This window comes from Apiotrichum porosum, assembly GCF_003942205.1.
Source record: "Apiotrichum porosum strain DSM 27194 chromosome Unknown scaffold_8, whole genome shotgun sequence".
Lineage (NCBI taxonomy): Eukaryota > Fungi > Basidiomycota > Tremellomycetes > Trichosporonales > Trichosporonaceae > Apiotrichum > Apiotrichum porosum.
In genome coordinates this window covers 1,095,142-1,114,996 of record NW_021167115.1, presented here as the reverse complement: position 1 = coordinate 1,114,996, position 19,855 = coordinate 1,095,142, and the positions used below count along the sequence as shown (strand labels likewise).

Sequence of the window (19,855 nt, the reverse complement as noted above, 5' to 3'; positions counted from 1 at the left end):
TGGGCTCTTTCATCATCAGCTTCTCGCCTCGCTTCTTTCCCAACTTCTACCCCCACTCACAACAAACTCCACCACAATGCGCTTCACCATCACCTGCGCTTGGCTCGTCGCCTTCCTCCTCCCGCTCGTTGCAGCCACCCCGCTCCCGGCTCCCAACCCCGAGGCACTTGGCCTTGCCGAGCCTGACGCCAACCCCGGTCCCAACCCGGACGTGACCCGCATCAACCTTGCCGCGCGCGCCACGCCCACTGCCGGGCCGCACAAGGGTATCGCGACGTTCTACAACACCAACATTAGCGGAAATCGGGTCGCCTGCGGTGGCACCTACAACTGGAACCGGCCCGTGAGTATTATGACTATTTTGAAGCATACAACTGACATTATATCCAGATTGTGGCCGTCACCTGGCCCGTCTTCAACTCGTGGGGTACCTCTGCCCCTCGTCACCCCAACGACGCGCCGATCTGTGGCCAACACGTCAAGATCACTGGTGAGTAATGAATCAAACACGCCGCCCGCACCCGCACACGAGCACACAGCCATGTAGCGTGTGCAGTATGCGGTCGTGTGGTGTGCCTACGCCTGTGTACCTGTCAACGGCCTCCCTTTACTGACCCACACCCCCCAGCCAACGGCAAGACGCACCTTGCCGAGATCCGCGACATCTGCCCGACCTGCGGCGGCACGTACGACCTCGACATGTCCCCGTCCCTCTTTGCGTACTTTGGCTACACGGACCACCACGGCATCTTCCCCATTACGTGGGAGTACGTCTCGGGCAAGCAGCATCTCCCCAACCTCCCGATCCCGAGCTGGGCCCGCCCGTACTTTGTGCGCACGGGCGAGATCTAGGCTGGGGTTCTGGCCTCTATCTCTCTCTCTACCGCGCGAGCGTTTCTTCCAGTCCGAGGAACCGAGATTCTTGGCGTCATCCGGGTCAATTCGTCGTCATCAAGAGAAAAAAGCAAAATGAAAATAAAAGGAAAGGAAAGCAAAGGAACGGAGGCAAGGACGGACGGGAACAGTGGTGGGAGGGCCACGAGGGGAGGAAAACATGTCCATACATTGCGCCTGGTAGGGAAATGCAGCTTTACATGAGCTGCATTGCGCCCAAGACAGAAGAGATGAAATCAAACTTTGGAATGTAGACACCTGGACCTGGGTTTCTGTTGTCAACGGAACGGAAATCCACATTCGTCGTCGCGTGTATCCACGTCCTCGCGTCCCCGTGTCCCCGTGTCCGTCCCTCTCAACCACTACCTTTTTGGCCTTCATTCCCCGAAACCGTATCACAGGACAGAGGTACAGAGATGCACACGCGTGCGCAACGGCTCAAATTCCGCGTGCCGCGTGTGTTGTGTGTGCCTCTTACACGTCCGTTGGTGGCGCTTTCCGTTGGGCCGGGTTTTCGGGGGTGTTGCTGTCTGTTGGCCCCAAGCGCACAACACTGTTTTGCTGAGACAAGAGAAGACAGACACCACAGCCGCAGACAAGTGCTTGCACTGCGCCATGCCCACCTTTCTACCCCGTTACGGACTGTGCACTCGGTATGCCAAAAACATAAAAGGAGGGTAATGATCATCACGATGGCAGGCTGCGCCAGGCAGTCATCGCTTGTCTATGTATAACAGCCCATGTTTATAGCTGAACTAATCCCTGGAGGACCTTAGACCTCGTGGGTCTGCTGGAAATATGGGTCAAAGTCGCCGCTGACGGGGAGGCTTGGGAGGTCGCCCTGGTGGTCGACGTACTGCCAGCTGACGGGGAAGGTGCCCTGCGCGATGGGGTCGTTGGGCCAGAGCGCCTGGAAGAGACCGGGCGACATGTCGAGGTCGCGCTTGTTCTTGCACGACCCGCCAGGGCAAATGTCCTGGATCTGGGCGAGCTGCGTCGAGCTGGGGTCGTCGGACTCTGCAGGATGCATGTCAGTTTGTGAAGCCTCAACCAGAAGACCGAGAACAGAGACGTACTCCAAATGCTGATGACCTTGCCACAGACGGGGGCGCCGTTGGGGAAGCTGGGAGCGCCGTCCTGGCCCCACGAGTTGAAGACTTCCTCAGAAACGGCGACAACCTGCGTACGTGTTAGCGGCAGTGTCTGGATCATAGGCGAGCCTGGGCGCTTGCTCATCAACTCACGGGAATGTCGTTGCCAAAGCGACCACCGCAAGCCGTAGCCTGAGTTCCGAGGTTGTAGAATGTCGCAATGCCACCCGAGAACGGGCCAGAGCCTTCGGGGTCGTTGACGCCCGAAGTGGCTGGGGACTGTTGGCCGTCGCTGGAGGCGGCGGCGCTCGTGGCGGCCGCGTCATCGGTCTGAGTGGTCGAAGGGGATTCCGAACCCTGTGAGGCATCACTGGCCGCAGCATCGGGCGTAGCCTGGGCATCGGCGCTGGCAGACTCGGCGGGAGTCGGCGTGGCCTCAGCTGCAGGGGTGTCGACGGCCGACTCGGCGGGGGTTGGCGAGGCTTCAGCCGCGGGGGTATCGCTACCATTGTCACCACCGGAAGAGCCGTGGGCCTTGCACCCGTGGCCGCCGTGGCCACCGTGACCGCCGCGCTTGTTGTGGGTAACAGCGACGTCAGAGTTGGCGTTGGGGGTCGGAATGGCAGCGATGAGCGGGAGGAGGGCGAGGAGGAGAGCTGAACGCATCTTAAATGAAAGAGTGGCAGTGGGTGTGGCGTGAGGAGGGGCTGCTGGGGGACGTTCTGTGGACCTGGACAACGAGAGTTGGAGATGGGAAGAAGATACGACTGGGTGGCCGAAGTTTACGCTGCCTGAGCGTTTAAGACTGGTAAAGAAGGGAGGTGGTGGGAGTTGGTGGGAAAAAGGAAAACAAGATGACCTTTATGTGTTGACTCTGTGCGTCTCAGTCCCTTTGGCGAAGGTCACCAAAACATGCGCGTCGTACTTGGAGACTGGACTCTGTGCAACTCCGGACTTTGCGCACAGCATCCTAAAGCACTTGCTTTTCTCCCCCCTCCGCGGCGTGTAAGCTGCATGTTCCTGTGCCGGGCACGGAATCCGGCGGTTTCGGAGACCTACCGGCGGCACTGCCAGCCACCTGTTGCCGACTGCTTCGCAGCGCGTGCTCTCTGAGGGCAGACAGAGATGACGAAGTGTATATTCGCGACCTTGGACACCGTCGGAGACGTTGGTTGTGTTGCTGCCTCTTTGTTATTCACCAAAAGCTGGTTTGTTTGTTTGTTTGTTTGTTTGTTTGTTTGTTTGTGGGATGGTCCTGTCGTGCTGCCGTGAGAGTGTCACATCAGGACGACAACAGTTCCCGCAAGTCAGTATCTGTGTCTGTGCATAGCCAGAGCTCCAGGTACACCAGAGATGAGAGAAGTGCCAGTTTCATGGCAGAGGTTCCGCAGTGCAGCGCGTGGACGCGTCCCAGCTGGCCACCGCCAAAAGCCTCCAAAGACGCCGATGGGAGTACAAGGTTCAAGGGTTGTCGCGTCGGCGGTGCTGGCTGTGTGTCACGACGTGTTTGTGGGTCTGTTGTCTAGGTACAGCTGTGTTGGCGGGAGCGCGTCTTGCGTACTGCAGTGGTGCTGTAGGTGCTGTACGCCAGCTGAGGAGCGACGACGAGAAACAAAACAGGGGGTTGCAAGGGGTCGGCGGCAACGCGTTGGTCGCGTAACGCCAAGAGATCGAGCGATGTGCCACACTGTCGATCCGTCGGACTGAGAACAGGAGGGGGGACCAAACAGAGATAGTCCCCACGCAACATTATGTAATATTTTAAGATTATGTAATTATATTATATTATGTAATTACAGTGATTTATGTAATTGCTCACGCTTAGGTAACAAGTTGCTCTGAAATTCAACATAGTATGACGTGTTGTAAAAGTGTTGCTATTGTATTTTTGCTCTGACCGGCGCGTTTTTTTTTCTGATACGCGGGGGTGGTGCCTCCGGTGCCCGCCAGCCCAGCGCCAGCCAGGCCCCCCACTTGCGGCCTGGTGGATGGGCCCGACCTGCGCTTGGCTGGAAGTTGGTCGAGGGTGCTCGAACATTAGGCGCATTGAGAGGCTTTAAGCCGTCCGAGTCGCCTGTCCACTCTCCCTCAACCACAACCCCGTTGGAGATACCCCCATCCTCAACTCCATCTCTTAGACCTCTCCCCCTCCCTCCTCCCCTAAAAAGTACTTCAATATGGCTGTAAGTATCCCCCCACACTCGACACACCCGACAGCGACCACCACCGGCACCCGCGGAGCAGTGCCGAAAAAAGATGTACACACACATCACGCCTGCTCCACGTCGTGGAAATAATTGCCTGTCGGGAATCTCGTCACAAAGAAGCAAAGAGCCTCCCCGCTGACATGGTGTCCAGTCCGTCGTCGGTATTGATTTCGGCAACCTTTCGTCCAAGATCGGTGTGGCCCGTCACCGTGGTATCGACATCATCACCAACGAGGTGTCGAACCGTCAGACTCCGTAAGTTGTTGTCGCTGGCGTGTCCGCCATCACAGAGCAAGTCGCTGACGCACGCCATCACACTTTTGCTCCTCATTGTTCGGTCCTTGTTTTTACTCCGCACACTCGCATTTGATCACACCATTCCATTGATCCAGCTCGCTCGTTTCGTTCACCCCCCGCCAGCGTCTCATCGGCGAGTCGGCCAAGACCGCCGAGACCTCCAACTTCAAGAACACTGTTGGCTCGCTCAAGCGCTTGATCGGTCGCTCGTTCTCGGACCCCGAGATCGCCGAGTACGAGAAGAAGTTCATCAACGCCGAGCTCGTCGACGTTGCTGGCCAGGTCGGCGCCAAGGTCAACTACCTTGGTGAGCCCGCCACCTTCTCCTACTCGCAGCTTGTCGGTACCTACCTTGGCAAGCTCCGTGACACTGCCGCCGCCGAGCTCAAGCAGGCCGTCTCGGACGTTGTCATTGCCGTCCCCGGCTGGTACACCGATGCCCAGCGCCGTGCCCTCATGGACGCTGCCCAGATTGCCGGCCTCAACCCCCTCCGTCTGATCAACGACACCACCGCTGTCGCTCTCGGCTACGGTATCACCAAGGCCGACCTCCCCGAGGACGCTGAGAAGCCCCGCCACGTTGTCTTTGTCGACGTCGGCCACTCGAACTACTCGGTTTCCGTTGTCGCCTTCTCCAAGGGCCAGCTTACCGTCAAGTCGACTGCCTACGACCGCAACTTTGGTGGCCGTGACTTTGACTACGCCCTTGTCCAGCACTTTGCCAAGGAGTTTGACGCCAAGTACAAGGTTGACTGCTTCTCGTCGCCCAAGGCCATCTTCCGTCTCACCGCTGGTTGCGAGCGCCTCAAGAAGGTTCTCTCTGCCAACGCCGAGGCCGTCATCAACGTCGAGTCGCTCATGAACGACGTTGACGCTTCGTCGACCATGAACCGCGAGCAGTTCGAGGCCCTCATTGCTCCCCTCCTCAACCGCTTCAACAAGCCCCTCGAGGAGGCCCTTGCCAAGGCCGGCCTTACCGTCGACGAGGTTGACTCGATCGAGCTTGTCGGTGGCTCTACCCGTATCCCCGCCATCAAGGAGCGCATCCAGGCCTTCTTCGGCGGCCGCCAGCTCTCGTTCACCCTCAACCAGGACGAGGCCATCGCCCGCGGTGCCACCTTTGCCTGCGCCTCGCTCTCGCCCGTCTTCCGTGTCCGCGAGTTTGCCGTCCACGACATCACCCCTTACCCCATCCAGGTTTCGTGGGCCAAGGAGGCCGGCAACCCCGACGAGGACACCGAGCTCGTTGTCTTCCCCGAGGGCAACGCCATCCCCTCGACCAAGATCCTCACCTTCTACCGCCAGGGTCCCTTCGAGCTTGACGCCAACTACGCCAAGTCGGAGAACCTCCCCAAGGGCACCAACCCTTACCTCGGCAAGTTCACTGTCAAGGGTGTTGAGAAGACCGCCGCCGGTGACCTCGCCTGTGTCAAGGTCAAGGCCCGTCTCAACCTCCACGGCATCCTCTCGTTCGAGGGTGCTTACGCCGTCGAGGAGGTCGAGAAGGAGGAGACCGTGACCGTCGGTGAGGGTGAGGACGCTGTCGAGGAGAAGAAGATTGTCAAGAAGCTCCAGCGCAAGGGCGACTACCAGGTCTCGGCCCAGTACAACTCTCTCCCCCAGAACGTTGTCAACGACTGGCAGGAGGAGGAGGGCAAGATGCACGCCTCGGACAAGCTCGTCATGGAGACTGAGGAGCGCAAGAACGCTCTCGAGGAGTACGTCTACGACATGCGCTCGAAGCTTGAGGACCGCTACAAGCTCTACGTTGTCCCCACCGAGAAGGAGACTCTCCTTACCGGCCTCGCCGAGGCTGAGGACTGGCTCTACACCGAGGAGGGTGAGGACGCCACCAAGTCGGCCTACGTTGCCAAGCTTGACGCCCTCAAGAAGACTGGTGACCAGATCGCTCTCCGCTGGAGGGAGAACGAGGAGCGCCCCAGGGCCGCTGCCGCCCTCCGTGAGGTCTGCGCCGAGTTCCTGTCCAAGGCCGAGAACGGCGAGGAGCAGTACTCGCACATCTCGGACGAGGACAAGCAGAAGGTCATTGAGAAGGCTGCCACCACCAAGGACTGGCTCGAGGGCCAGCTCTTCCGCCAGTCGGAGAAGCCCAAGAACATCAACCCCGTCATCACCTCGGAGGAGATCAACAAGCGCAAGGACGACGTCCAGTACACCTGCGCCTCGATCATGAACCGCCCCAAGCCCAGGGCGGCCAAGGTCGAGACCCCCGGTACCGAGACCCCCAAGGAGGAGGAGGTCAAGGAGGACACCATTGAGGAGATGGACGTCGACTAGACGTTTTAAAGAGTTTGTCGATTTACGTAGAGAGCTGTGTACGGAATAGATGCACTCGATCATGTCTGCAGGCCATCATCATGAAGCGGTTAGTTGCACGGTTGCATTTGAACATCGCGCGTTTAGACGTGCACACGCGCCACACGCCACATCCGCGCGCAGCGGGTTTTTTCCCCGGAGGCAAATCCCCCCCATTTGAGTTGGCGTGTTAACGGGGGTGCGTGAATATACGGTGTGTGTGTCTGGCGGCGCGGCGTGAGCGGGAGCACCACACACACAGCAGGCGCGCGCCTCGTCACATCAACGGCCACTGCCCCCGCCTCCATCGCTCAACAGTCTCTCTCATCCGTCCCTCTCTCTCATCACATTTACATACAACCTCGCAGCGTCTTACTCTCCCCTTTAGACCACGCACACCCTCTGCCGCTGCGCGCACGCTAGTTACCCACCGCTCGCCCCCCCGTGACCCTCTTCCGTCTCGTCTCGTTCGCGCGCACACGCCTGCGCGCAATCCCTCCCACCCCCACACCCCCAGCGGCATATCTCACCCCGCGACCATGTCGTCCCCCTCGGCCCAGGCGGGCTCGCTCTACCCCATCCACCTTTTGATGGATGAGCTCAAGAGCGACGACGTCGTCCTCCGTCTCTCGTCCATCCGCCGTCTCAGCACCATCGCCCTCGCGCTCGGCCCCGCTCGTACCCGCGACGAGCTCCTTCCTTTCCTCCAGGTGTGTACTCTGTCTCTGCTGGCACACAGTGAACGCGATTTGGGAGGGATATGGCATGCGCAAGTATAGTCGTGGGAGCAAAGACTCTTTTGATCGCGTTTGAGCGCGCTGAGAGTGCATCTGCTATCATATATATATGGCCCGCGGCTGTTCTCATCAGCCCACAGCTCTGGCAACGTTAACAGTGCCCAAACATAACCGCAGTACTCTTTGCTGACAACCCCGACAGGACCAGCTCGACGACGAGGACGAGGTGCTCCTCGTGCTTGCTGAGGAGCTTGGCTCGTTCACCGAGTACGTTGGCGGCAAGCAGTTTGCGTGGACCATTCTTGGGCCCCTTGAGAACCTCGCCGCTGTCGAGGAGACGCTTGTCCGCGACAAGGTGAGTTTATGCTCGCAACATGGGAAACTGACAACCAGGCCGCCGAGTCGATTTCGAGCATCTCGACTGCCCTCTCCGCCGAGCAGATTGACCAGCACTTTGTGCCCCTCCTCCGCCGTCTTGCCAACGGTGACTGGTTCACGTCGCGCACCTCGGCATGCGCTCTCTTCGCTGCTGCCTACCCCAACGCCTCGGCCGGTGCCCAGGAGGACATGCGCCGTCTCTTTGCCGGCCTCGTCGCCGACGACACCCCCATGGTCCGCCGTGCCGCTGCGCGTGCGCTCGGAGTGAGTACAGTTTTTTTGTTTTGTTTATGTCACAAGACCGTGTGGAACTGACCAGTGTTTCCTAGCCCTTTGCCAAGGCCGTCGCCGGTGTCTCGACCCAGCACCAGCTCCTTGTTACCGACATGATCCCCCTGTACCGCCGCCTCGCTGCCGACGACCAGGACTCGGTCCGTCTCCTGACCATCCCCGACCTGATTGCTATTGCGTCCAACCTTTCGGCCGAGGAGACCAAGGAGCACCTCCTTGAGCCCCTCCGCGCTTCGGTTTCGGACAAGAGCTGGCGTGTGCGCTACATGGTCGCCAACGAGTTTGTCGGCCTTGCCGAGAGCGTTGGCCAGGACATTGTCCGTGACGAGCTCGTTGTTGCCTTTGTCGGCCTGCTCAAGGACAACGAGGCCGAGGTCCGCACCGCCGCTGCCGGTCAGGTGCCGGGCTTCTCAAAGCTCATTGACCGCGAGGTGATCCTTTCGCGTATCCTCCCCTGCGTCCGCGACCTCACCGCCGACACTAGCCAGCACGTCCGTGCCGCCCTGGCCATGCAGATCTCTGGTCTCGCTCCCTTGCTCGGCAAGGACGCCACCATCGAGCACCTCCTGCCCCTCTACCTCCACCTCCTCAAGGACGAGTTCAGCGACGTTCGCCTCAACCTCATTTCCAAGCTGGAGCTTGTCAACACTGTCATTGGCATTGACCGCCTGTCGCAGGCTCTCCTCCCTGCCATTATGGAGCTTGCCGAGGACAAGCAGTGGCGTGTCCGCCAGGCCATCATCGAGTACATTCCCCTGCTCGCGACTCAGCTCGGTGTGCAGTTCTTTGACGACAAGCTCGGCGCCCTCTGCATGTCGTGGCTCGGCGACACTGTCTTCTCGATCCGTGAGGCCGCCACCATCAACCTCAAGAAGCTCACCGACGTCTTTGGCGTTGACTGGGCCCGCACCACCATCATCCCCAAGGTGCTCCAGATGGGCGAGCACCCCAACTACCTGTACCGCATGACGACCATTTTCGCCATTACCACCATGGCCCCCGCGCTCAACACTGCCATTATCCGCGACACTGTCCTCGACGCTGCCCTCCAGCTCGTCAACGACCCCATCCCCAACATTCGCTTCAACGTGGCCAAGTGCCTCGAGACCCTGGCTGCCGTCCTCGCCACCGACCCCGAGGGCCAGGAGCTCATCCAGCGCCGTATCGAGCCTACCTTGAGAAAGCTGCAGGAGGACTCGGACGCCGATGTCCGTTATTTCGCGACAAAAGCGTACGACCACACCACCGGCGACGAGCGGTCAGAGCCCATGGTCATTTCGTAAAGGATTTTGTCGTGCCCACCACCCCCCTCAACATATCCTAACGAAATATTCGACCTCTTAAAGCATTTGCACCACCAGCAGCATCAGTCTTGATCCACCAAACGCCGTAGACGAAAGAGAGAGAGAGAGAGAAGCCGGGGGCAGATCAGCGGAATGGGGGAGGAGGAGTGAGGAGTATACAAATGAGTCGTCGCAGCAGTTTTCAAACCACCCCCACCACAGCCTTTCCTTTTAGTTCATGTTTCGCCCGCGTCAAAAGTGATTACAATACCCACGGACGATTCAGGTCGTCGGCGCAGAGATGTAGAAGTGTCCCAGCAAGTGTGGAGCATGATGGCAGCAGTGGTGGCAAGTGGACGATGAGCACGATGCCCTTTAGGAGCCGAGCCAGACAGGGATGAGCTGCTCTCTCGTTTTCATCCAACAAACATCCTGCCCAAACTGATACCATGCTGGAAGCACCCGCACATCCTGTCTCATGCATCTCCCATTTGACCAATGTTGCATGCATGTAGACAGTCATATCGATATGACTCGTTGACCATCTGGCCCCAGGTGGTTGGTCCGCCTTTCGAGCGCCACAGGCCAATATTCCGCCTAACCCCGGGTTACCGCTGGGCTCGCTGCCGGTCCCTCGCTGCTCGCTGCTCACCGCCCGAGGACGTCGACCACCGTCAACGTCCGTCGACGACCAGCTAGCTAGCCCCCCTCGCACACCCAGCTCGCCCACCATGTCTCTCCTGCGCCGCACACCCCTCCTCTTCCGCTCCGTCCCCTTCCTCGCGCGCGCCGCGTCGTCGTCCATCGCGTCGGGCTCGGCTCCTGCCCCGCTCAACCTCGCGCCCGAGCCCAAGGCGCCCGGCCAGTCGCCCAACGTCGCCACGCCCTGGTCCGAGAACCAGGAGCCCAAGTCGGCCGCCTTTGCCGCGACGCGTTTCGAGCAGACCAAGTTTGACCTCCAGCCCGACGGACTCTCGGCCATGGGCCTCGTGAGCGAGCAGCCCATCACCATGGTCCACGGTCGCAGGGCGGTGTGCAACGGTGGTGAGTGGCTGGAGATGGCGGCTGGAGGCTGGAGGCTGGAGGCGATGGAAGAGAAGAGACAAGGAGGGACAGAGAGAGGGAGGAGGGGACGATGGGAGGGTGGGGTAGAGCGATGTGTGCGTGGTTGTGGCCGACAACACGTCGCTGGACCGACAGGTCGAGATATCGACATGGCCAACTCTCCGGACCTCGGGCAACCAAGGACCGGGTAGAGGTGGCAGACATGGCGTCAATCTGGAAGACCCAGCTGCTGGTGGGTCTGCCCTACAGCTGCAACCGCTCCCGATTGCGCCTGCCTTGGTCTCTGGGACGGAGACGCCAGTTGCCAGATACCCATGACGTCCTCCCATCTACCCTCCCTTCCTGGGCTTCCTTACCCCGGTCTGCCTTCAGCCTGATACCTCAAACATCGCAACCAGTATCAGACGCTGACCAACGTTACAGGCGGCGGTGCCCTCGGCCACCCCAAGATCTATATCAACCTCGACAAGCCCGGAGCCCGTTCGTGCGGCTACTGGTGAGTTATACACCACAACACCCGTCTCTGGCCCAGAGACCACCTACCTGGGCCTGGGACTGGGTCTGGGACCGTTGAAACTGCCCTTCAGAGACTTGCGCTGACACCTACCAGCGGCGCGCGGTACGAGCAGGAGCACGAGCACTAGGTTTATTATGCATTGCGAGTAGAGAATCGGCGGCCCACAGCAAGCACGCGATTCCGGGCGTGCCATTATGCTCTTCTCGTCTCTGTTCCCGAGTCTCGCTCTCTCTGCGGCCTGGTACTCGGGCTCGCCGTGCACACACAGCTGGTCTGGCACCCGCACTGGCCAGACGGCTGCTGCCTGGAACGTAACGGCTTGGGGGTCTCGAGACGAGGCTTGTGGTTCGTGTCCGTAGCACGCGGGCTGGCGTTGGGGGTGGTCCTCAGCCTTCGGATCTCAGATGTCTAGTTGGGACGCACTTCCAAGGCAACGGCTGAGAGACTACCTGACCACCTTCTGAGACTGTTCATGCGGAGGCACACCAGTGTCAGAACGTGCAACAAGGTGCTATATTGTCACGCCTGTGGCTCCAGCTCGAGTCTCACGATCCAGCCTGGGGTTTGACGGTACAAGTCGGACCAAGCTCATACAGCCCCGCTCAATGGCCCGCATCTGACGAACCGTTGTCACGCCTGGGACGCTTGTGCTCCGGACTTGTACATCTCAATTTTACAGCCCTACACAGAGCCTCTTCCCTCCATCCCTTCGACGGGGGCTACACCATCTCCGTTCTCAAGTATACAGTATACGCCCGCCCACACCCTACGCGCGGTTGTCCATGACAAGGGCAGTGAGGGCCAGCGCCCATCCGCTGATAAAGGCCAGGTAGCGGACGTTGTGGAGCTTCTCCCACTTGTCCAGGAGGGCGTTGGCGTGCTTGGCGCGCGGGTTCTCGTCGCCGGCCACGCCCGTGTCGAGGTCGCCTGACTTGTGGATGTCGAAGAGCTCGCTGTTGGTCGGCGCCAGGAAGAGCACCGTGTAGGGAACCACGAGGGCGGAGCAGATGGCGCCGGTGACGGACAACTTGCGGACAAAGGCAGAGGGGTGGTTCAAGTACACGACGGTGCTGCATGCGGCGGTGAGGGCGACGGAAGCCAGAGCGGTGACCTAGAGGTGGGGGGAGGGGGCGGTCAGTGACGAGTCCAACCAGTTAGACAGCGGGGTGGGGGCAAGGAAGGTCGCGGCATGGTTGGTTGGTCTCTCCTGGCGGTGCTCATCGAACCAGATCGAAACCAACCCGCCATGCACCCCAGTCAACTGTATACTCACAGAGGCCTTCTTGAAGAACTGGGTCCAGATGTCAACCTTGTCCTTGACGCGGATATCGATAGGCCCAAAGCGTCCATTGAGGAGTGGAACTACTCCTACAGCGGTCGTGCTAATGTTGGAGAACAGCACGTTGGATGTGACGACACTGCCGCCAATCAGTGCGTAGGTCGAGAGGGTGAGGTCGAGGCCCATGTTGAGTTGAGGTAATGCGCGAGAGAGAGTGTGTGTGTCTCTGTGTGTGAGGAAGATGATGTGAGAATGTTGTGCATGAAGACGTCAGTGGCCCAGTGGCCAGTGGCCTTTTGTAGTCCAGGACCGGAGCTTCCGCCCTTCCGTCTCTTCCCGCGTCACATGTCTCCTTGGGCCAGCAGTGATGTTGACCACAATAGTGGAGCGCATGAGAAGACGACGCTTGGACGAGGAGAACGCGTCACGGTGCCGAGGCCGGGTAACTGTCGTCAGCGTAAACCAGCCGATTGTGGATCCTGGATTTGTTATACCAATTACCGCCGATTACCGGCTTTAACGTCACAGAGCCGTACCGTGGTTCTTGGCCGGGATGCGATCATTTGTCGAGTTCCCTCCCAAAAGCACCTTCCTTGTCGTTGACTACTGCATGTGACGGACGGTTACATCCTGGCCTCGCTTCTTCCTGTTACACTACGCACCTACGGTCCTCTACACACGGTTGTCCATGACGAGCGCACCGAGTGCACACACCCAACCGCCGACGAACAAGATGTAGCGCAAGTTGTGGCGCTGCTCCCACATCTGCAGCAACTGTTCCGTGCGCTTGGCACGCGGGTTCTCATCGCCTGCGGCACCCGTGTCAAGGTCGTTGGAGTCGTAGATGGCCTGCCATTCGGCGTTGATCGAGCCCAGAAGCAAGGGCTTGAACGGGAGGAGGAGGCCGAGGAAGACGCCCGACGCAATGGAGACTTTGCGGACGATGGGAGACGGGTGGTTGTAGGCGACGATGGTGGAGCAGAAGGCGTTGAGCCAGACGGATGCCAAGGTCATGGCCTGGTAAGTGTCAGTTGGGGGGGGGGGGTTGTGCCCATTGCGGCAGGCGGACGTTGCAATCCTACTGCTACAGGGCCACTTCTTGTCTGGCTGTGCGGAGGCCGCAATAGGACACCGAGCAGAACATATCCCGCCACTTCGCCAGCGACAGCCTCACACTCCACACACAGAGAAAAGACTTACACCACCCTTCTTGAAGAATGTGGCAAACATGTTGAGCTTGTCCTTGGTTCGCAGGCCATAGTCACCGAACCGGCCGTTGAGAATGGGCAACGCTCCCATGGTTGAAATACCGAGCGTGCCGAACAAGACGTTTGATGTGATCACATTGCCGCCAATGAGAGCGTATGTCGAGAGGGAGAGGTCGAGGTGGCCCATGGTAAGAACGTGCAAATGAGTAATGAAAATGTGGGAATGGGAACGGTTGCCGTGCGGGAAACGCCGGGGGGGGGTCTTGTTTATACGACGTCCGGAACAGACTTGTGCTCTTGCTGGCTGGCAACCAGGGGAGAGTATGTACAGTACTTGCACGCCAGTAGGCCAGTGGCCAGTGGGCATACCTGTTGCCGGCAACCCACAAGAGACACCTTTTGGTTACTCCGAGTTGCTTGATCATCACGACACCGTATACACCGGTCCGTAATGGCTCCAGCCCATGGCCACACCGGTCCAACGTCCATCTCGGCACAACAACGGTGGCAGCGGCCCCGGTGGGTGGGTCTCGGTGACGTCATTGTCAACACGTGGCAAGAGCAAAACAATCTGCCTCCGTGCTTCCTCCTGCTCGGTGCCCTCGTGGGTGCCACGTGTATTTGGTTCCGCCCGCTGCCCGGTGGCCCTGTGTCTCTCCAAAAGTCCTCCTGGCGCCTCCTCCTCGATGGCCATCATCGGAAACACATTGGGTGCTCTGCCTCTTCTGTCCACAACGTCGTCCACCGCACCACCCCTTTCGGCGCCTGTCACTGCTCGCTTCGAAGCAGGAAAGCGCGGTCAGACCAAACATCAACGTGTTCCGTCTCAGCTTAGAGCCAGCGCGCAGGCTACGTGCCTCGTCGCAAACCCTCTCGCGTGCTCGCTCATTCACCACTTCCACACCCACGACCGCCAAGGAGATCCCGATCAGTTCCCTCCCTTCCGTCAACAACGTCCGTGTCGACACATTCAATAGCCTTCCCACTGCCTCAGTCTCGCACACCACCTCTGCCGGCGGTCTCTACAACTCGGCGGCCACTGCCTCAACTGTTGCATCTGGTCTCCTCACCCGCGCGTCGTTTGCAGCGTCTCTCACGGCGCTCGTTTCATCGTCTGCCTCCACCCTCGCATATTCACCTGCGCCTATCTCCCTCCCCGCGAACGTTTCCGCGGGCAGCGAGCTCATGCCCAGCGCCCAGACACCGCGCTTCCCCTCCACCCCCGTCTCGGCGGCCTACGACAACTCTTCGCGCGAGCACCTATCAGCTCGGCGCCCTCCTTCTCCTCATCCTTTCTCCTCGTCCTCTTCGTCTTCTGTGCTCTCTGCAGCAACCCATCGGCCCTCTGTCGACTCCCTAGTTCACCCCGATCGTCGTGCATACGTCACTCTTTCTGGCGAGCAGCAGCAAGCGCAACAGAAACGACTGGCCTCGATCCCCATTCCCAAGTCGGCGAGCTCGGAACTCCCATTTGGGTTCCCTAAGTGAGTGTGGCAGCCCGTTTTGACCGTGTGCAAGATAGACCACGGGTCTGACGCTTTTCACTAGCTACAAGCGTAGTCTGGCGGCCTCACCTCAAAGGGCGAACAACAGCAGCAACAACCGCTACAACAACACCAACAGCCAGCCTGTCGCCAAGCGCGCCAGATCTGAGAACAACCAACAGGAATCTATGACAAGTGGTGGACGTCGTCGCCCCAACGGGGCCAAAACTCATGCGGCCACCCCACGCGGTCCTCCTCGCCCTACTCCAGGCCAAAAGCAGCTGCCTGGTCCTCTGCGCTCGCACGACTACATTCTGAACGAGTTCAACCGCGTGCCTGTCAAGGAGCAATGGGTGGCCAACCCCAAGGCCCCTCTGTCCAACTACCTCGGTGGAGGCGGTGGAGGTGCCAGCATTGAGGGCAGTGTGTTCAAGTCCGAGGAAGGTATGGTGGACGGCAAGAAGGTCTTTCGGTGAGTTGCGGTGATCCATGGCAACGAAACTGACGCAACAGTGTGACGGTCGTTGCCAACACTGTGCTGGACATTATCGGTGTGGGAGACGCGTCGTCGCGCAAGGAGGCGGAGAAGCTCGCAGCACTGAGCGCAGTGCTCCAGCTCGCCGCCGCTGGTCAGCTTGACAAGAAGGCTGCCGCCGCGGCACAGGCCACAGGGGCTTCGGTCGTTCCGGGTGTCACCGCAGCGCCAGCTCCTGCAGTTGCCGAGTCTGTCAAGTTGTCCGATGGCACGACGATCTCCTACGACAGGGCACGCCAGTTCATGGAGTACTACTGCGTCCGATTCAAGTTTGGCAAGCCCGAGATTGAGTACTCTACGTCATCGACTCCCAAGGCCCCACAGCAACGTCGCAAAAAGGGCGGTGGTGGTGGTGGTACCACCGCCATGTGGGAGGCCGTGATGTCTGTTGGCGGTCGCAAGATTGGCATGGGTACGGCGCCAAGCAAGAAGAATGCGCAGATTCGGGCCTACCTTGACGTCACGCAATACCTCGAGAGCTGTGATCAACAGTTGTGGGCCGACTTTGCCGAGTACACCAAAAAGGACCCCTATGGCAACGCAAGCTTTGGCCTTGCTCCGCACCTCGTCTTCCAAATGTCTGACGCCCTCAACGAGGACATTCAGGGCCTCTGTGGTGACATCCGTCACTCTCTCCTGCACTTCAACGCCCCCCCAGCCAACCAGGCCATGGCAGCCTTGCCCCACGCCCCATCATGGAGCGCCGGTCGCCGGTTCTTTGGCCAGTCCGATCTGAAGCAAAAGTCGACATGGCTGCAGAACAAGCTGCTAGAGTACGAAAGCGACCCAAAGCTCGAATCCATGCGCAAGACCCGCGCAGCCCTGCCCGTGTACTCCAAGTCGAGCGATATCCTTGCCAAGATTGAGGTGAACGACGTGACGATCATCATGGCTGCGACCGGTTCGGGCAAGACGACCCAGATCCCGCAGCTCATTTTTGACGACTACATCAACCGTGGGCAAGGTGCTCAGTGCAACATTGTGTGCACCCAGCCCCGCCGTCTGGCCGCCACGTCCGTCGCTGAGCGTGTCGCCGATGAGCGTGGAGACCGCATTGGCGAGCAGGTCGGCTACCACGTCCGCTTTGACGCAAAGCATCCCAAGCCCAACGGCAGCATAACGTTCTGCACCACGGGTATCTTCCTCAAGAGGATGCAGTCGTCGCTCGGCCAGAATGCCGACCCAGACTCGATCGCGTCCATGGACCAGGTCTCGCACATTGTCGTTGACGAGGTGCACGAGCGTGACATTGACACCGACCTGTTGCTTGTCGTGCTCAAGCGTCTCATTGCGGACCGCAAGGCTCGCAAAAAGCCACTCAAGGTCATTCTCATGTCCGCCACCATCGACCCTACCCTCTTCCAGTCGTACTTTGCCGACGTCCGCGGACGTCCCGCACCCGTGGCCGAGATCCCAGGCCGTACATTCCCTGTCAAGCGACACTTGCTCGATGACTATGTGGGCGACCTGACTAGTCTTCCAGTGTCAATGGGCGGTTGGGTGTTCCAAGACGCAAAGGTGAAACAGTATCTGGAGCAGGAGCTCGGCACCAACCCCGACCACTTTGACAGCAAGAACGTCGCCACTGCCGAGCTGGAGATTCCCTACCCGCTGGTGGCACTCGCCATCTCCCATGTGCTCCGCCAGACCGACGACGGCCACGTGCTCGTCTTCCTTCCTGGATGGGACGAGATTAAGAAGGTGTCTGACATTCTTCTGGACGCGGCCCGCACCCGTCCCCTGTACGATACCGACTTTAACGACACGACAAAGTATAGCGTTCACTACCTGCATTCGTCCATTCCCGCCTCTGAGCAAAAGGAGGTGTTCCGCCCGCCTCCCAAGGGTGTGCGCCGCATCATCTTGGCCACCAACATTGCCGAGACCAGTGTGACCATCCCCGATGTGGTCTATGTTGTCGACTCTGGCCGTGTCAAGGAGAACCGTTACGACCCTGACCGTCACATGTCGTCACTCGTGTCTGCTTGGGTGGGCTCGTCCAACATTGGCCAGCGTGCTGGTCGTGCGGGCCGTCACCGTCCCGGAGAGTACTATTGTCTGGCGTCCAAGCGCCGTTTCGAGTCGCTGGACCCGCACCAGCTGGTCGAGATGAAGCGCTCCGACCTCTCCAACGTGGTCATGCACGTCAAGGCGCTCAACCTTGGCGAGGTCGAGGAGGTGCTGGGCCAGACCATCGAGCCCCCAGGAATCGACCGTGTCGTCGCTGCACTGGAAACGCTGCACATGCTGGGTGCCTTGGATTCGAACAAGAACCTCACCCCGCTGGGCCGTGTGCTCTTGCAGCTCCCGACCGACCCTGCCATTGGCAAACTTTGTCTCATGGGCTCGTTCTTCCGCTGCCTCGATTCGGCTCTCACGCTCGCTGCCATCCTGTCCAGCCGCGACCCCTTCATGTCTCCCATTCTCCTCAAGCAACAGGCCAACCAAATCAAGGACTCGTGGTCGCCCCGTGCCTTCCGCTCAGACCCGCTGGCCACTGTCGCCGCGTACAACGTGTGGTCTAGCATGGACGACCGCGGCGAGTTTGCCTCGGCCAACAGGTTTTGCAATGAAAACTTCCTGTCAAAGGCCACGCTCCTTTCCATCAAGCAGATCAAGAGCTCGCTCTTGCAGTCGCTTGACCAGGCCGGCGTCATTGCCGTTTCGGCGGGTGGTGGCGCGGGCCGCATCTACCGCAGGCAGTCGGAGGTGCCCATGGCCCTCCGTGAGAATGACAACTCGCTGCCCCTGCTCGCGGCGCTCATTGCCATGACTGTGGCGCCCAACTTTGGTATCAAGACGACCGAAAAGACCTGCCGTACCGCCCAGGACAAGCACGTGTTCATCCACTCTGCGTCGGTCAACTCGAACAAGCGCGACGTCGGCGGTCCCGAGATGCCGTCGGCGTCGTTCAACCCTGCCGAGAAGCGTCTGTACGCCTTCGGCGAAAAGCACCGCAACGTCGCCCCCGGCGGCACCACTGCCATCACGCAGATCCGCAACGTGACGCGTATCGACCCGCTCACGTACCTGCTGTTTGGTGCTTACGACGTGGCCGTGACGTCGCGCGGTCTCGAGTGCGACCGCTGGCTGCCGATCACGGGCGACCTGCACGCGCTCGACGACGTGCAGCGCCTCAAGACGCTGCTCGACATGTGCATGCTGCGCGTGTACGAAGGTGTGGGCAAGTCGCTCCTGCGCGGCCGCGACGAGCGGCACGCGGCGTCCCGCAGCGTCGTGGACGTGCGCCAGGGCTCGAGCCGCATCCGCGCCGGCCAGACCCTCGACGAGGACAAGGAGAACGAGTCGGACGACGAGGACGACGCCGCAGACACCGTCACGGCCAACGGCGGCCAGCCGGGCGTGAGCGGCACGGCGCGCTTCCAGGCCGAGCTCACGCAGCGCGCCAACCGCAAAGTGGAGCCGCTGTCGGGCGACGAGATCCGCGAGCTGCAGATGCTCACGACCGACGTGGTCAAGATCCTCGAGGCGTACGCGCACGAGCGCGAGGGCTCCAACAGCACGTACTCGAGCAGGCCGGCGACCCCGAGCAACGTGTACCGCCCGCCGCCTGCGAGGGGTGCTGGCGGCGGTGGTGGTGGTGGCGGCGGTGGTGGTGGTGGCGGCGGTGGTGGTGGTGCGAGGTGGTGAGAGGTGGTGAGAGGTGGTGAGAGGTGGTGAGAGGTGGTGAGAGGTGGTGAGAGGTGGTGAGAGGTGGTGAGGAGCATGTGCATGTGTTGAGAGGAGGATAGGATGTCCAGGAGACGCAGCGAGCTCCTGTTATTCCGTTATGGGGCCGGCGTGTCGCCCCCGGCGCTGCTTCATAGATTTGCGCGCTGTGACTAGATGCGACTTTGCCGAGAGCATGTATTTTCTGACCACTGTGGGATGGAGACGCAGGGGTCGTCAGTTGTCCAGTATGAGCAGTCACCGTGCAATACAGAGTCACATCAGTGAGACTCGAGTGTGGCATTCGCACCGACTTGGTGTTACTGGGTCACTGGCCTCGCCTAGTCGCCACGCCCCCATCTCTAGACTTGTTCACAACGACATGTGCTGCGGGCTCATCATACCCACATCCTTCCACGACAGTATGGAAAGAGGCCAAAAGGAGAAAACGACAAGCCACCACATAGCATGCACCAGAATATATCCACCAACCCCCAGCCACCCATCTCCCTCCGGTCCCGCCGTCGGTCCCGGCTGGCGCACGAGCTCAAACCGTCGCCTCCCGCCAGCGACGTCGGCAGCGACAACGTCAATCCTGAGATTC

At 60.1% G+C, this 19,855-nt stretch overlaps 8 protein-coding genes across 8 annotated transcripts; 5 read left to right on the top strand and 3 right to left on the bottom strand.

Annotated features, from left to right (window-relative positions):
* Positions 1–76: 76 nt before the first annotated feature.
* EHS24_009171 (uncharacterized protein) lies at positions 77–852 on the top strand (the record flags this gene model as incomplete). Its single annotated transcript, XM_028624464.1, has 3 exons — positions 77–343; positions 391–490; positions 629–852. The coding sequence occupies 3 exons, from the start codon at positions 77–79 to the stop codon at positions 850–852; spliced, it is 591 nt and encodes a 196-aa protein (XP_028475536.1).
* An 814-nt stretch (positions 853–1,666) lies between these two features.
* EHS24_009170 (uncharacterized protein) lies at positions 1,667–2,651 on the bottom strand (the record flags this gene model as incomplete). Its single annotated transcript, XM_028624463.1, has 3 exons — positions 1,667–1,911; positions 1,971–2,073; positions 2,139–2,651. 3 exons carry the CDS (start codon positions 2,649–2,651, stop codon positions 1,667–1,669), a joined length of 861 nt encoding a protein of 286 aa, XP_028475535.1.
* Positions 2,652–4,162: 1,511 nt separating this feature from the next.
* SSE1 (adenyl-nucleotide exchange factor sse1) lies at positions 4,163–6,787 on the top strand (the record flags this gene model as incomplete). Its single annotated transcript, XM_028624462.1, has 3 exons — positions 4,163–4,168; positions 4,344–4,447; positions 4,585–6,787. The coding sequence occupies 3 exons, from the start codon at positions 4,163–4,165 to the stop codon at positions 6,785–6,787; spliced, it is 2,313 nt and encodes a 770-aa protein (XP_028475534.1).
* Positions 6,788–7,344: 557 nt separating this feature from the next.
* On the top strand, positions 7,345–9,494 carry EHS24_009168 (uncharacterized protein; the record flags this gene model as incomplete). Its single annotated transcript, XM_028624461.1, has 4 exons — positions 7,345–7,515; positions 7,745–7,897; positions 7,936–8,184; positions 8,250–9,494. 4 exons carry the CDS (start codon positions 7,345–7,347, stop codon positions 9,492–9,494), a joined length of 1,818 nt encoding a protein of 605 aa, XP_028475533.1.
* Positions 9,495–10,225: 731 nt separating this feature from the next.
* Positions 10,226–11,203, top strand: EHS24_009167 (uncharacterized protein; the record flags this gene model as incomplete). The annotated part of the gene is made up of 3 exons (XM_028624460.1): positions 10,226–10,538; positions 10,983–11,055; positions 11,170–11,203. 3 exons carry the CDS (start codon positions 10,226–10,228, stop codon positions 11,201–11,203), a joined length of 420 nt encoding a protein of 139 aa, XP_028475532.1.
* Positions 11,204–11,842: 639 nt separating this feature from the next.
* Positions 11,843–12,541, bottom strand: EHS24_009166 (uncharacterized protein; the record flags this gene model as incomplete). The annotated part of the gene is made up of 2 exons (XM_028624459.1): positions 11,843–12,187; positions 12,350–12,541. 2 exons carry the CDS (start codon positions 12,539–12,541, stop codon positions 11,843–11,845), a joined length of 537 nt encoding a protein of 178 aa, XP_028475531.1.
* A 486-nt stretch (positions 12,542–13,027) lies between these two features.
* EHS24_009165 (uncharacterized protein) lies at positions 13,028–13,750 on the bottom strand (the record flags this gene model as incomplete). The annotated part of the gene is made up of 2 exons (XM_028624458.1): positions 13,028–13,372; positions 13,556–13,750. The coding sequence occupies 2 exons, from the start codon at positions 13,748–13,750 to the stop codon at positions 13,028–13,030; spliced, it is 540 nt and encodes a 179-aa protein (XP_028475530.1).
* A 264-nt stretch (positions 13,751–14,014) lies between these two features.
* EHS24_009164 (uncharacterized protein) lies at positions 14,015–19,233 on the top strand (the record flags this gene model as incomplete). Its single annotated transcript, XM_028624457.1, has 4 exons — positions 14,015–14,167; positions 14,353–15,047; positions 15,112–15,519; positions 15,561–19,233. The coding sequence occupies 4 exons, from the start codon at positions 14,015–14,017 to the stop codon at positions 19,231–19,233; spliced, it is 4,929 nt and encodes a 1,642-aa protein (XP_028475529.1).
* Between the last annotated feature and the right edge of the window lie 622 nt (positions 19,234–19,855).